Here is a 17,535-nt window from a genome sequence, read left to right as displayed (position 1 = left end):
CAGTTGTCATGAAAGGGTCACTTCAATAATTTAGATTGGATTCAAAAGCCAACAATTCTTGGTTTTAAAAAATCTGAACCACCCCATGGTGCTTAGTGGCTATCTGTTCTAACGTAAATATGGTGAAGAAGATGCAAGTCTAATTAGTTTGCACAGATATTTCAAAATCTGACACTAAAGCAAGAGAAATTAAATCTATTAAGGCAGGAAAAAAAGTATATTTGTTCAAAACAACATAATTATTCATACCGCGAACATTTTTTGATTGTAAAATATTAGTTTTTTTAATGCAAATCAATGTACTTGAATAATTTGTACAGGAAAAAAATGTGTGCAGACCAACATTGGGTGCACAGAGGTTCAGCATTTGGTCATATCACCATTAAAACAAATAATCAAATCCACATTTATTTAGGTAAAAATTTTGAACGTATTTTTCTGATTTCTTACTTTAGCTAACTGTCTTAGCATATACAACAATTTAATTGTCCTTCTGAATTTTCCAAACTGCAATTCAAAATGAGGAAAAAAGTCCATTGTGTTTTTTATTGGGAGTTTGGGGAAGGGAATAAACTTGTTTTTTGTTTTCCCCCCTCACCCCACATACATCCTTCTTTAAGCAATTTGCTACTAAAACTTGATCCATTTATTCAGATATTCTGGGTAACTCATTATAATATTTGTAACTTCTCATTTTATTATTAGGGAAGTATTTGGAGTGTATTGATTATGTTGACTGTAAAAGTAGCAATCATTTTAGCAATGGTGCATTGTTTACTGTTTTTTAGAGTTCATTAATTATTATCTGAAATACATTGTATTACCTTCACAGCCATCGTCATCATGTATTACATGATCAAGAAATTGACAAGATGACCTGTGTGCCCATGAATCATTTGTGGCCAAACCAAGCTCATTACACTGTTTGCAACAGCTCACTGTCAGAATTTGGTGTATTGGGTATGGTATATTATCTTATTCTTTCTCTATATTAAATGTGCAAGTAATGAGTATATATCCCCAGGCCAGGCTGGTAATCTTGATTTGGAACTATGGGATGAGATAAGAAAAGCGACTTGCAAGGCACCAACTATAATAGTTAGAGATTTTAACTTACCAAAAATTGATTGGGATAAAAATGTGTCTATTGGTAAGATAGGGAAGGAATTTCTAGAGTTAAAGGAAGAATGTTTTTTGACTCAGTTTGTAAAGGAGCCAACAAGGGGAAATAACATTTGGGATTTGGTTATGAGCTGGGTGGGTTATAGAAAATAGCAGACATTTGCCCAAATTACAGGTAGATTTGAAAATTTTGCAGCATTGCGGTGGCGTTTTTGATAAATTTTGCGGAGAATTGTGAGGGTTTGATTGGTGCTATTGAGGTACACTTTACTACCAACCTACATTTTTTCACTTTATTCATGAAAACTAAATATAAAGAAATAACGCATATTAGATTATTAAAAAAAAATGAAGTGCTTCTTTAACAAAAACTGGGTGGCCCATTTTTTTGGGGGGGGCGCGGTGGAGAAACACAAGCAAGGCAACAGGAGCTAACCAACTCCTGCCTCTCATAGCCTGCCACCGCACACAGAGAGACAGACACAGAGACCCAGAGAGAGACAGACAGAGAGACACGCACACACTCACTCACAGATACAGAGAGATATACACACACTCATAGACAGAAAGAGAGAGACACAGACAAAGGAAAGATACACATTCACACAGAGACACTCATATACACACATACAGAGGAGAGAGAGACACAGACACTCACAAACAGATACAGAGAGACACACTCAAACAGCTGTCTCAGGCCTTCTGCACGTCTCTCAATCCCCCCCCTCGCTCCACCATTGGTAGCTATGGCTGGATGCCCCAAATCTCTGCCTGCCACAATCCTGTCTTGTTCCCCCTTTACCCATCTTCAAATTGCACCTAAAGACTTTCCTCTTTGACCGTACCTTTGGTCACCTCCCCTTTTTTTTTCTCAGTGTCAAACCACACTGCTTAGCAGTTTAGCAGCTTGTTATTATGTGTGAAGGATGCTACATAAGTGCAAGTTGTCTTTGTTGTTGATATTTACTAGTTGCCTTGGGTAACATTCAGTATCTTGAGAATTTGTTATAATTAAGGAAACACAATGTGAAGATATACACTCATTATGTTGTTATATTGACTGAATCATTTGCAAAGGATATTATTTATGGTAAAATATTGAACATGTGGATCTATATATTTTGATAGCTTGTAAGAAGCACAATTAACTTTCTATTAGTATAACCTATACACATATTTTATTGTGTTTTTCTACAGTTGGCATTAACATATAGTTCCCCTTTTTGTTTTCTTCTATTTAGATGTAGTGCTAATACAGTAAGTTTGAAACCACTGTAAATATAGCTTTTGATGTACAATTCCCAAATAGGTTTAAACTTTTTCTCTGTTTTCAAATTTGTGAAGATTGTAAAGTGACCAGTGAAACAGAATAAGAGTGGCATTCAGGGATTTCACTGCATTCCCTTGAGTAGGTGGCAGCCAGATAAGCAGACATAAGGCAGATATTATTGCAAACAAACTCACAAATGGTTAGGCAGCCAGATGTTACTTTGCAATGCTGGCACCTGTTCAGAGTTTGAAGCTTTCTATCAAGTTAATGTTTAGGATAAAGTGAACATCTGAGGTATAAATTCTCCTTTGGGAGGATTTTTTGAAATGAGTAATGTGAATCTAAATATGCAGCCTGGATGAAATCTAAAGGATAACAGATTGTATTTGGAAACACAACCATCTTTGTGATAGACATTTTAGCTTGAGCCCACAATCTTCTGACTCAGAGATGATAGTGCAAGAAATTAAGCCAGACTGACATGTTGACATAAAATTATAGTTTAGCTGACCCAACTCTTAACAACAGCATAACATTTTTTTCAGTGCAATTCACTTTAGGATGTTGTGATCACCATTTTTCAGAACCTTAAAAAGAGTTAATCATTGCAGACATTTTCAGTTTAGAATTTGAAATTAATAATAAAGTCTGCACATCACCAGGTAATTGTGCATTTAAAGTCATTATTCTACTGAAAAAATAAATAAAGTTGTTATAACTTCTCATTAAATAATTTTATCACATTAAATTAATTCTATCACATTAATTGGGAGGATTGATGGTTAATCTTGGTGTTTATTTAAACCTTGCATCTGATGAAAAAATTATAACACATATATGTGAATAATGTAAATTGTATTGGCATCCTAAATTGTAATAGAAAGATTTAGAATTTGAGTTGGTTAAGAGGTGATTTGATTGAGCTGATTGAAAGAATGAAAGGAATTGACAGGTTAGATATTGGAGGGATCAAATACAATAGAATATAATTAGAATAGATATAACTGAAGTCAGGAAGCACTTCTTCACACATAGGACTGTGAAAACGTGGAATGCTCTGCCCAGAAAGCTGTAGAGGTGGAATTAATATGGATATTTAATAGAGCGATAGACAGATACTTGGGTTAAAAAGCTGTGAAGGGAGATGGTGAAAGGATGAGCATTTGGATTAAAAGATCTGGCAACATTTATTGAACTGATAAAATGGGCGTGATGGGTCAAATAGCCTCTTGATACGTTTTAAAGCTTAAAAAAACAGTAACTTGGTATTTTTAATTCTCATCAAATTGTCAAAGCCACATTTAAGCTATTTAGGCCTGACCTTAATAAGGAAGGTTTCAGACATTTTGTGCAATATTACGGATTGAATGTATCCTCACAGTGATTTGTGCACGGTGATGTAAAACAGAAACAATGATTTTAATGATTTGATTTTAAAGAAACAACAAGTTTAGGTGAATGCCAAAGTTGATTAGAAGGTGATCTTGGTAATAATGGCTGAAAATTTGAAAAACAGATAGGAACACTCTGAGTATTGATAAACGTTTGCCCTTTCATTGGAATATTTGATTTTTTTCAACAGCGTAAGAACATAAAAAATGCTAGACGAAAAAAGACCATATTTCTAAGGTTTATAAATATAGACTTTACAGAATAACAGATGTGTGTCAGTGTAAATAAAACAAAGCCGGAAGGTGAAAAGCTGGCATTAAATATTCAGAAAGCATATCTTTATATATTTATGATTTGTTGAATCAGAAAGAGCACAGCACAATTTGGAAAATATTGTTATCCCTACTATAATTCGTCTCAATATTTACAGTACCCCGTGTATGATATTTCTATGTACAGTATGCTGGCGGGATGTATATATGTATTTGTTGATTAAATTCCAGCAGTAAATTATGATTCATTATTTGGTTACAGGGCCTCAGCTGGTAGACTGTACGTGGGCAATAATATGATTTGCAATCTTTTTATGGTAGTCTAACAATTGGAAAAAAATCATTTTATAATCTTGTTAATTAGAAAGAGATTTATATTTGTCCTATAACTAATTTGTATTTGTTATCTGATTGTAGGCTTTGAACTTGGATTTGCGATGGCAAGTCCTAATGCCTTGGTGTGTTGGGAGGCTCAGTTTGGTGACTTCCATAACACTGCCCAATGTATTCTGGATCAATTCCTGAGTGCGGGGCAGGCAAAATGGGTGAGGCACAATGGAATTGTTCTGCTTCTACCCCATGGCATGGAGGGCATGGTAAGATTTTTAAAAAAAATACTTTTTATACATGAAACTAATTTCTGCAAATCAAAGATTGAAATAGGCCCTTTGAATTAGGTATAATGTATGAAAAATCATTTATTTTATTACAGGGTAATTTCAGGATTGCATTTTAATAAGCAACTCTCCAGTAGGGATCCATGACCATAATTTTTTTTATTCCTAGGGGTAATTGTTTGATTTATTCAGGATGTATTGGTATGTCATAGCACGCATTTGTTTAATCTGGTTGTTTTCCATCCTTTTCACATGAAAGGCGCTATACAAATGTAACTTGTGGTTGTTGTTTTAGTACACTGAAGCTATGTTTCACAGTATAGCAGCAACCTATTCCTGTGCAGGAGCAGGATACCAAATTCATGCATGTTTAACAAATTATTTTATGGTATTTGAAAAGTTGAAATAATTATTCAGCACAGTTAAGAGGTCATTCTGAAAACTACAAAATTTGTCTTCATAGAATCGTACAGCACAAAAAGAGGCCATTCAGCCCATCGAGTCTTGAAGAAATTGTTATTTTAAATGGTGCAATGTGATGTCCCTTATCCCTCCCCCCCACCCCACCCCCATGCAGCTAAATGTTGCATTCAAAATTCATAGTAGCTCCTCAGAGTTAAGTATCAAGGAGTTCCTTTGTTTGCAGGGTTCAGGGTCTGAGGATGTAGGGGCAAATCGTTTGAACATTTGTAATTTGCTTGATAATGCTCCTGTTGGACTAGATTTAGTCATGATTATGTTGTGCTTTTTTTAATATAATTTTTTAAAAATGTTACTGTCAAGCTCATCCCAAATGTAATGGGCTGTTTAGTATGTCGTCCTTCAGTCCTCATTTAAATGGCAAGAGCTGCAGATAATTTTATTCTGCAGAATTGCTTGCCTAAAAGAATTTCAATTTGTTTCTAGTAAGTGGTAATGTCATTAAAAACATCCTGATTGCATCAATCAATTAATATTCCCACTGGGAAAACTAATCCATTAGTGCTACACTTTTATTATAACCTGTATTTCATGCAATTTGCTAAGTTGATTAGTGGTCTTTAGTTATATAGAGATGATTAATAGCAAAGCTCCGTCCACCCTCAAGATGAGACTCTTGTAATTAATACTGAAAGTGTTGTAAGTTGAATTGGAATTTGAAGACTACAAGACAGATTGCCTTGGATTTGACTTATTTTTTTACAGCAATCCCTGATACTGATATTTTTTATTTTTAGAAGCATCGTTATCATTGTTTAATTCAATACAATAAAAGGTGTACATTGCGACTGAAAGCTTTTAATATTTTTCTTCCAAATTGGTATTTGCTCATTTTCATTTCCAGGGTCCAGAACACTCATCAGCCAGACCAGAACGATTCTTACAAATGAGCAATGCTGATGCGGATGCAAATCCTGTAAGTCTGCCTATCTACCATAAACCAAAAGCAACACAACCTCCACAAATTGATTAAAAAAACAGTCAGAATCAAACAAAGATTAATGATACACATTTCTGTTATCTTTGTAAAATTATCCATGGTAAACCCTGTTCAAGTGAAAACCATCTCAAATTTTCAAGTCACTTCCAACTATTGTCAAACCTTTCATCCTTGCTAATATCATAGTTTAAATATATATTATTATATATATAAAAAATATCAGATCCATATGGTACAATATAGATATACAAGGATTTTATATATAAATATATATTATTATAATATATATTTATATATAAAATCCTTGTATATCTATATTGTACCATATGGATCTGATATTTTTTTATTATGGTGTGCCAAGAACTGGACGAAAAACTTTAACTACAGCTTAACCAATTCCAATTCAGTTCCCGGCAGGACGAAACCTTTGGCAAGTTTCCTTACTCCACATACCTAATAATCCCTCAAGAAAAAAACAATAATAATTTGGTCACTCAATCCACGACTGTTTGTGGGACACTGCTATGGTAATTGGCTGCTGCGTTTCGCCCACAAATATACAGTCAATTCACTTTACAATATATTCTGTGAAGCGCTTTGAGATGTCTAGAAAACGTGAAAAGCTCTATATTTAATGCAAGGATTATTATTATTATTAACATTACTGTTAAGGATTCTCTTGAGAACAGTATTAAGTTGGTAAAGCAAAAGTCTTTTATTAAAATTGACACAATCAGCTGTATTGTAACATTACAATACGTTTAATCAATAGACAGAATCGAGATCATATTACCCAATCGCAGCTTCCGGACAGCGGCGGTTGCAACTCAGTCAGTTGCTATTCTCCGAAACTCTGCCCTGAGTACACACAGCAGTGCTCAAAGCCAGCACTGCTTATCCAGTCTTTAGATCTGGGGTTTTTATAATTTCCTCAATCTTGCAGTTAGTTATACCCATCAGTTTGTTCCACTTCTCCGCAAATGTAGCATATGTTGCTTTCATCTACTGCAACCTTAAAAACAACTCCATACATGAATGTTCCTGACTCGTCAGTTGCTCACTTTCATTCTGGCTTCCTAGTCCCTTAATTCATTTCAATATTACTACTAATACCTTGTTTAATAAGGCCTTATACATAACCCCATAATTATCACACTTAAGCAATTGTTCTCAACATTACCTCCTTGAAAAATTTACACCGAAATAGATGAATAGGTCAGAATGTGATTTCTCAGTTTGTATCAGCAACCTGATTAAGTTAAACTAAAGGTCCCATAAAAGAGGCATTCAAATTCAATGGTGAGGAAATAATTTGAGTTTGCATGTCTCCCCTTGGTGAGTGACTTTCAGCATTTAGCAGTCAGAAAGTGAGATGTTATGGACAGTTTAAATTGTACATGTTGATCATGGAATGAGATTTCTGGTGGTCCTCAGAAGGTATGCAGTTCAGATTGTTCTGTCTGAATCAGGGATGTCAAATTATGGAATAATCTGCAGGAAATTAAGTGACTAATCTCTTCAGTATATTTGGCAAACAAGTTAAGTTACAGTTTTTCTTTTGCTTTTAGTTTCAGTTGTTAAATATAGACAAAACTCAATTAATTCTGCTCCTTTTTCAACTTTGAACATGTAATTTAGCTCTCTTTCACAAATTCTCCAAAAAGTTGCTGCAGAGCCTTTAAATAACATTTTTCAAAACTCTGAGCATACTGCTTTTAAAGCAGCTGGAAATATTGTTCTAATTGATTCAAAAATAAACCAATTCAGATAAATTGTCTCAATTCAAATTAAATGTTGCTTGTAGCTACTTTCCAGAATTAAGATTGCACAGTGTAAAATCTTCTGAAAGATAAATAGATTTATTTATTTATTTATTTTACAATTGTTTCCAATTTGTTTTGTTAGCCAATTTAAAGAAGTGTACAACTTTGTGTTGTGTTTGATTGAGGTTATTAAAATAGCGCTGGTAGGTAGCAATTATAAACCATAGCAAGAGATACCCTTTCAGATTGCACCTTTACTTAAAAAGGCAATTAAAGTACCTGCAATGCTGATGTGAAATGTTTGTAAGGTTGAAAACATGATTTCTGACTGCTATACACAAATCCTTTTATGATATTAGCAGTAATTAATGTTTTAGTCAAAATGCTTTGCAGAAGACTTTTGTGTCATTGGAAATAGGAGAGGAGATTATTCGACCCCTTGAGGCTGTTTCATCAGTTTATTATATCTTGTCAGTCTTTAATCCCAGTGTCCCGTTCTTTCGCCATATCCCGTAACGCCTCTGCTTCCCAAATATTTGTCTCTTGAATAACTATTGATTCCATCTCTACAGCTTTCTGGGTCAGAGCATTCAACATCTTTACTAACCTTGGGATGAAGAAATGCTTCCCTCCCTCAGTACAAATTGCCTTAGTTCTGATTTTAAGAATATGCCCCTTGTAATGGATCCCTCTGCTAAAGGATACTACTATCTAACCTAATTTCTTGGCCGAATGCGCAGTTTTAAAGCTAGATCTTCAGGTGAGGTTTGAAGGTAGAAAGGGAGGGAGCAAGGGATAGGAATGTCAGAATGAAGTTTGAGAGCAGATACAGAATGGCTGAAACCTTGTTCGCTGATTGTGGTTGGAGCGGACAGGGGATTTCAAGAAGTCCACTGCTTGCTAAAAAAAAAGTGACAGTTATTTGTATTACAAACCTTAGCATGAATACAGTGTTTAAATAAATTGGTTACACTCAATATTGCTGCTTTGTTCTTCATCAGTGATGCAATTTTTAGGATTGAATTGAGATTCTGATTGAAACCATAGAACGTGAGAGCACAGAAGAAGGCCATTTGGCTCATTGCTGGCTCTTTCAAAGAGTATTCAATTTGCATACCTGCTTTTCCCCAAAACCCTTAAAATTACTCTTAAAACCCTTATAAATCCTCCTAAACTCTCCCATTGCCAATTAAATTTATGTACTTTCATCAGACTCACTGACCATTGGAAGTAGTTTCTCCCTACCTATTCTATCGAAACTCAAGACTATGTTCTCTGTGACTCATTGTGTCTTGATCTGTCGCTACATGCGCACTTACTGCCAAGCATTGGAATCGCGAGAAATGAAGTTCCTCTGTGCATGCCGGGCCAGATCAAGACTACATTTCCTGCGATTCCATGCAGTAAGTGTGCATGCGTTAAAGATTCGGGACATAATTTCCCACGATTTAATGCAGCCGGTATGTGCAGGAGAAATGGAGGATGGGGAACAGCATTACAAGTTAGGAGATGATAAATACAAGCATTGCAAAGAAATCTAAGTGGTTTTGATAGGAAAATGAATGGGACTCAGGTGCATGTACGACGTAGGGGATTATACAATTTAGATAAAACCTATGCAAGTTTTTATATTTTTAATAAATCTATAAAAGATTTTTTTTAAAAATCTAAAATAGGGTTGTAAAATACCTTCTAATATTTCTGGAAAAAGGATTTACAAGGTTTTTAAAAAAAATGTACTTCATTGTGAAGAATGTTTGAGTGATCTTACGAATGTATGTTTTTCAGCAATTCAGTGGAGACTTTGAGGTGCATCAACTGTTTGACTGCAATTGGATTGTGGTGAACTGCTCCACAGCAGCAAATTTCTTCCATGTCTTGAGGCGACAGATTTTACTGCCATTTAGAAAACCGGTATTAATACCTTTGTATTTCTTTAATAACCTTTCTTATGTTACTTATTCATAATCAGTTCAAAAAGTGGTCAAATAAATATTCTTACGTTATTGAACTACCCTAATATCTTAAGTTTCACAGATGGAATATGTTAAAGGGAAATGTCATCCCTCTGGAATGGTATTACTTCTTTCATTAACTGCCAAATCAAAATAAGGTTGTTGAATTCAACAGTGCTATATAAAGCACCTAACCAAATTGGCTCCACCCGAGGTACAAATTTTTAATTTTCCACCCCTAACTCTCATCAGGGCAAGTGTCCACATCCAGTGAATCATTCTGCAACTTCACCCAAAGCGGTCACTTCATTGTGCGAATCTGGGTAGAGTGTAGACTGTGGAATTATGGGAATGATCACAGCCCAGCTTGATTAATCAGCACATTTCCAATATAAGTTCCTGGAATTAATTGTAGAAACCTGAGTCAATTTTTTTCTCTCCTTACCCATGGGACACAGAGTTCAATTGGTCCCACAGCACCCAATGGAAATTAGGTGTTTGGAGACTTTTTTCAGCTGCATTGTATAGTGGGTTTGGGCCCCACATCATCAGGGATACAAATCAACATTCAAAGTAAAAGTGTCAGTTTCATATTTGCTCCTGTTGGATGATGGAGATTCATTTGAATCAAAGAATAAGCAGTTCAACCATACTTGGGGATATAATTTTATTTAATTACCTTGCTTGTTGCTCTGTATCGATTAGTAGAGTAAGAAAGTACTTTCAGAAAAAAATAAATAGATGCAGATTGCCAGCATTGAATACAAATTGTTATTACTGCATTATGTGATAAAGTCTGTCCTTCATATTCAAGTTAAAGCTTTATTCTTGCAATATTGCTTTTTCAGTTGATTATCCTGACACCAAAATCCCTGCTGAGACATCCTGAAGTCAAATCCCATTTTGATTTAATGGTTACCGGTAGGTTTTTATTTAAAATTCAAAACACAGATCAAATAACTACACTAGCTGGTTCCAGTAGACCAGTAATTGAATGAGAAATCAGCAAATGGCACTAGTATTACAGTTCACAAAGTAAACAACATTTCTGCATTGACACCGTATCTGTCAGAAAAAACATTTGGTTGCCAAAGCTATCAATTACCCTTTTTATGGATAAAATATAGTTAGAAAATGGAAAAAGATAACTGCATTATCATTTAAATTTGTCACAAACAAATCGCACCTGTGTTTCTTTGAACAACAAATTATATTACTCTTTGTTTTTCCCCTCTCTTTAACTTGTCGCTTCATGTTGAGTTTTTGTTATTGTTATCCTGATGTAACTCTAAGGAAAGTGGAAAATGAAAAGTGATGCCCTATTAAATATAATAAAAGTACAAAATAACTATTTTCTCACTCCATCGTCCAGTACAACTTTGGCCTTTCACCCAATAATCTGGGTACCTATACTATGCTAATTGTACACTAAAACTACTCAGCTAACTAATCCAAGTGCATGTTAATAGATCTAAATGATCATAGATATTTGGAATGTAAAGACAAATAATAATAAAAAATCTTGCATTTGATACAGCACATTATCAAGTTGTTGAAATGTCTCAAAGAGCTTCATAGAATATGCTTAAAGAGTTTTGACTGAGATTTTTGGGGCAGAAGACTGGTTTAATTTAGAAAGGTACATTTTTGGCTGTTCATTTGTTTCATAAAACATGCTGATGCAGTATTAAACCAAAAGAACAGTAAATATCTTTCTGACAGCTGGACATATTAGAACTTTGTTTATACATTAATCCAGTTTTTACATTTCAAGTTGTTATTCAAATATATGTCTACATTAACATTGTTGATGACAAACTTCTTCATGAGGAATCTCCCAAACAATCCCAAATAAATTTGGTCATTGGCTGTTCGAGGGATATTGTTATGTGTAAATTAGCTGTTGTGTTCACCTACAAAATGCACAAATAAAATTACAGTTTACAGTATATCCTGTGAAGCCCTTTGAGACATCCTCCAGCTGTGAAAGGTGTTTTATTAAGTGTAAGGATTTATTACATTTTGATCAGATCTAACTTTGTTAAATATATATACCTCTCAAAGGCTTACATATATTCTAACAGGATTTATTATATCTAATTATAGAAAATATTTAGAATTCAGTATTAATAAATGACAAAGCATTGTAACCATTTCAAAATTAAAAATCCTTGTTATTTTATAGGTACAAAATTTCAACGCATCCTTCCTGACGAAGGGCTTGCAAACCAAAATCCAAGCGATGTGAAGAGATTAATTTTCTGCACTGGAAAGGTTTATTATGATCTTAAAAAAGAAAGGAAAAACAGAAACTTGGAGAAAGAAGTGGCTATTGTAAGATTGGAGCAGGTAAATAGGAAATACAGCTTGAGATGACCAAGTGCTGATACCTGATTTTAAAATATGAATTGCAGATACTAGAATTCATCACAGCAGGTTGATAATTTTATTGATTTCAATATATTTAACATTCTAATGTTATACTATTTGTTTCAACGCTCAGATCCTACCCCAAATGCAGGACATTATATAAAATCAAGTTGTTGAGACGTGATCGCAAATCTGACTTAGTAATTGGGAAGTTTTTGCTATACCACGCTATCTTAAAATTTTTTACTATCTCCCCCCATCCATTTGAATCTATTTGAAATCCATTCAAATCTATTTTTGCATTTACTGGGCCAAAGTAATTACTTATATCTGTTTTTTGTGTTGGCCTTCAAAAACATTTTGACGTTTGCCGACCATTGTGGGTAAACTTATGGAGACTCTTATTAAGGATAAAATCATGGAGCATCTGGCCAGAAATAAAATCATAAATAATAACCAATATGGGTTCATGAAGCGAAGGTCTTGCCAATCTAATTTACTGGTTTTCTTTGAGGGTGTGACAAAAGAGTTTGATAATAATAAGGCTGTGGATGTCATATATCTGAATTTCAGTAAGGCCTTTGATACTGTTCCTCTTGAGAGGCTGGTACTGAAAGTAAAGAAAGTGGAGGTATATTGCAATGCATACTCAACCTGTTGACCGAAAGAACCCAGAGTGTGGTGGTACAGGGAATGTCATCAGACTGGGAAAATGTTACCAATGGAGTGCCACAAGGGTCTGTTTTGGGATCTCTTGTTTAATATTTTTTATAAATGATCTGGAACTAGGAGTCCAAGCACAGTGGCTAAGTTTGCGGATGACACTAAGCTAATGAAGGTGGTAGATTACGAAGCTGAACAAGATAGGTTTACAGGAGGATTTGAACATACTTGGGAATTGGGCAGATCGGTGGCAGCTGAAATTCAATGTGGAGAATGTAAACTACTTCACATGGAGACAAAAAATTCTGGAAGGGACTATTATTTGAATGGAAGGAAAATAATATGTATGTAAAATGAAAAAGACTCGGGGATCCTGATTGACAATAAATTGAAGCTTTTCCAACAGTGCTCTATGGCAGTGAGTAAAGCAAACCAGAAATTGGGATGTATCAAAAGATCAATAGCAAGCCGAAATAGTGGGGTAATCCTGCCACTGTATAAATCATTGGTGAGTCCATATTTAGAGTACTTTGTATAGTTCTGGTTGCCGCAGTACAAAAAGGATATTGGAGAAATCGAGAAGATACTGAGGAGGGGAACCAAAATGATTGATGGAATGGAAAAATGGACTATGAGGAGCAACTAAGTAAATTGGGCATGTTCACGCTGGAAAAGAGAAGATTGAAAGGTGACATGATTGCTGACTTTAAAATTCTAAAAGGGCAAAACAATATAGATCATGACAGGCTGTTTCAATTTGTCTAGAATAGTAAAACCAGAAGTCACAGCCTGTGAGTGAAAGGGGGTAAATTCAGAATGAATCTATGCAAACGCTATTTCAGTGAGAGAATAGTGAACCTGATTGTAAAATTGTGTAATTTCATATGAATTTTACAGTGAGAATATGCAGTTTTCTTCTTTCATGTGAATGAAAAGACCATAAGAAGGCATGACACAAGTCAGCTTCATGTGAAGCCCATATAAAATCTTTCTTGCCTTGGATTACATGTATTTTTTTTTTCTGGGGTTGAAGTTATGCAAAGACTTCCTAAATCCCAATCAATTATTCACAAACTCTATTAATATTTTCCTATATCTCGAACATTGAAATATAAATCTTTGCCTCCACAAACAACAGCTGCCACCTTCCTTCTGCTCACCCCCACATCACAGAGATTACTGTTGATGTGCACTGATCCTTCTATCAACCTGCAATAGTGTTCACAAACAGCAAACTTTACTGTTTTTGATAGATTAAAAATTAGACTATTCATTCCACAAACATCGGTATACAGAATGTACTGTATAATGAAGAGATTCTGAGATGCAACTTAAATTTATATGAAAATAGTTAAAATGATTAGTCTGTCATTTACAAATTTCACTTTCAGAATTAATTATAGTTGGAAAAAAAAGTCATTTTTATTCATTTTCCTGCATGATACTTCAAATGCAAAGATAGTTAAAAAGACCAAAGCAAAAAGTTATTTTTCTAGATATTTTTATGCATATTATGTCTTATGTTTTCAGCTAGCGCCATTCCCTTTTGATCTGTTGAAAGTAGAAATTGACAAATATTCCAAGGCTGATCTCTTCTGGTGCCAAGAAGAGCATAAGAACATGGGCTACTATAACTATGTTAAGCCTCGCTTTAAGACACTTGTATGCTACAAACAAAGTATCAGGTAATTATCCGGGGATACTTGCTTTTCTCATGTGTTGATGGATAAAAGAAAGAATAGTCAGTGAAAGGAGGAATAATACTGTCAATAAATATTGGTACTTGCTGCAGTACCTAAATGGAGAGCATAAATTTGATTTAGAAATCATGAATTTGCTCCAATATTCAGTGTAGATGTTAACTTTGCTTTTGTGCTTATCTTTCGCCAGCCGCCTTAGTTTTTTGGATGGAAAAACAACGTTTTGAGTATTACCTTAGGAAAAGGATAAATGCAATGTGATTGAATCACCTTTTAGAAGAGGAATTCACAGTATTGTCTTTTCATCTTTTGCTATTATTAAAGTTTCAATTACAGAAATGACACGTGAATAAAGACGATGTTTAGCTCTTAACATTTAGATTCCATTAGCTGCATCACTGTGAAGGTAATCATTCCAGCACTGGATAATTGTAGTGCATGTAAAATGCTTCTACACAGTTATTAAAGCATATTTCCTGTCCACAGAACGTTAACTATACATGCGAAGCTACATAAAATGATATTTTATTCCATTAGCATAATTTGGTAAACCATTTACCAATCTACTGGTTAAGATTGAATTGCTGAGAAATTTAATTATCAAGTGAGGGGTATCATAATTTTTAATCTGTAATCAGTTATTTGGAGCTGACATCAAATTTAGCTATATTTAACTTGTTTTCTTATTTCCTTCAGGTATGCTGGACGTGACCCTGCATCTGCGCCTGCCACGGGTAACAAGAAAACTCACGTAACTGAGCAGCAAAAGTTCCTGGATGTGTCCTTCACACTTTGAGGGCATGGGGTGTCGAGTCTAATGTGAAACCAATCTCCAACAGTCGCAGTTGATGTTATTTTTTCGCACATGTAATCTGTTACTCTGTTTTTGTTTCCTTCATCACGTAAATAAAATGTCAAATGTTTCCAGACATTAATATTGTCCAAATTTGCTGGTTATTTAGAAAAGCGCTTCTTCTGGTGGGTATTTTGTGAAAAGTGGGACGAAATGAGAATCAGGAGGAAAGGGAGGAATCATAATTATATAGCACAAAAGGAGGCTATTCGGCCCATCACGTCTGTGCTGGCTTTTTGAAAAGAGCTATCCTATTCAATCCCACTCCTCCACTTTTTTCCCACAGCTCTGCAAATTTGTCCTCCCAAAATAATTATCCAGGAAATAAGGAAATAGATAAAGTACCCATTATTGTTTTTGCTCAGTCTGTTGAGGTTATAATTATTTATTGTACCATATTTGTTTTTATTTCCATTCTTTGTAATTTGTAAAGATAGTTTGTTAAAATAAAACATTTTAATTTCATTTGCAACAGGTGTAAGTCAGATGAAATACGGTTCCTACCGTTTATCAGTGTGCAAAATATTTTAATTAATGCAATTTTGTGTTATCCTATAAGGCTTGATAAAACATCTTTATTTACATATTTAATATTTCTGCTTCTAAAATCGTCACCAGTTTAATTGAATAATACAGCTGATTTGTGAGCTAGCTCTTGACGACGAATTATAATTGGTTGGTAGGTGACAAGTCATAATGTAAGAATATGTTATAATCATGATACCATTGCAAAATATTTCAAGAAACTCACTGAATTGATTTCTAACTCTGAATTACTACTTACTGTTAGATTGCTCGAGGACTTCAGATTGCCAATAATTGCTAATGCCACCATTATCAGAGGAGGTAATTCAAGAAAATTGGATAAAAATCAATACACTATTAAACCTTACAACATTCCGTCCATCTATTTGAGAACCAAACCAATTTGAGGTAGGTAGAGTAAAATAACTTCTCATCTACTGAGTAGGATATTTCTATGATGCTTTTGCAATCCCAAATTATGGAACTAAACACAAACCTAACATTTCCAGGATTAACATTCATAAATAGCAGAGAAATGCAAGAGATGTTTTATCTTTTTAAAACAAGGTCAAAGATATTAGTTATGAACACCCATCTACTTTTAGTGATGAGGAGAGGTGAAGACTTCTATTTATTCCTTGTAGGCGAAATTTGTAACAAAATATAGCAGATCTTCCTAGGATAATCATCGGCAGTTATTGACAGGACTGTGATAATAAATCATGTAAACTCTGAACAGTTCCCATACTTGCCAGCCTTTTAATAATTCCAGAATATTGATTGATCAAAAGTGGCATTCAAAGAATACCTTTGTTAAAATAATATTAAGATCTTGATATTTTATTACTTGTACATTTAATATATTTACATTGGATGGTAAATATGTTAGAGATCGCTTCAGTAGAACTGTGAATATAAATGGCACATTTTGGAGCAAAAGTAAAACTGAAGTCTTGTTGTAAACATTCAAATTGTTTTCATGGTTTATAAAGCGCTTTTGCAGTGATCACCAAGACAAAGACACCACACAATCGACTGCTTATTAAGCCTCTTCATGAATTCCAGAAAATGACCCTTTTCTATTTACTCTAATGTATCTGTAAGATCTCTGTAATGTGTTTGAACTTGTTATGTTGTACCTTCCCGCATTATTAAATGAAATAAATCAGATTTGGAGGCTTATGTTTTGAATTGAATGGAAGATTAACAACATTACAATCCTTTGGGTAACTGTTTATCTGACAATTTAATCTATTCTATTTGAAAGAAAATAATGGAATAAATACACAGTATTAAGTATTTCAGTTCTTAATTGATTAATTTTGGTACTTTTATGTCAGAAAATTATTTTGTCCATAGAATCAGTAAACATTTGATTAGGACAAGTTAGATTACAAAACTCAACTAAAAAAAAGGTTCATATATGTAAATGTGCTGAATTAAACATTATATTTGTCCACAGGTTGCAATAGGAGGAATTTGTAACGTCAAACATAGAATTAAGGGAATTATATGATTGAGTTACTGAATGGAGTTGAAGGTATGTTATTTTCTGAAATTGCTTTCTTATACTTTGAGTAACCATTATAAAATTACTGAAAAACAGAACACAC

General features: G+C 34.2%; 1 protein-coding gene across 1 annotated transcript in view; it reads left to right on the top strand.

Annotated features, from left to right (window-relative positions):
• The window catches only part of LOC103181704 (oxoglutarate dehydrogenase like), a 39,060-nt gene extending 23,466 nt beyond the window's left edge, over positions 1-15,594 (top strand). The window contains 8 exon segments of the mRNA XM_042336927.1: positions 833-960; positions 4,474-4,652; positions 5,998-6,069; positions 9,645-9,770; positions 10,660-10,732; positions 11,997-12,160; positions 14,375-14,529; positions 15,241-15,594. Of these exon segments, the coding sequence (XP_042192861.1) occupies positions 833-960; positions 4,474-4,652; positions 5,998-6,069; positions 9,645-9,770; positions 10,660-10,732; positions 11,997-12,160; positions 14,375-14,529; positions 15,241-15,340 (997 nt within the window). The 3' untranslated portion in view covers positions 15,341-15,594.
• Positions 15,595-17,535: the final 1,941 nt, after the last annotated feature.

This window comes from Callorhinchus milii, unplaced genomic scaffold (assembly GCF_018977255.1).
Source record: "Callorhinchus milii isolate IMCB2004 unplaced genomic scaffold, IMCB_Cmil_1.0 Scaffold7, whole genome shotgun sequence".
Lineage (NCBI taxonomy): Eukaryota > Metazoa > Chordata > Chondrichthyes > Chimaeriformes > Callorhinchidae > Callorhinchus > Callorhinchus milii.
This window is presented reverse-complemented; position numbering and strand designations above follow the sequence as displayed.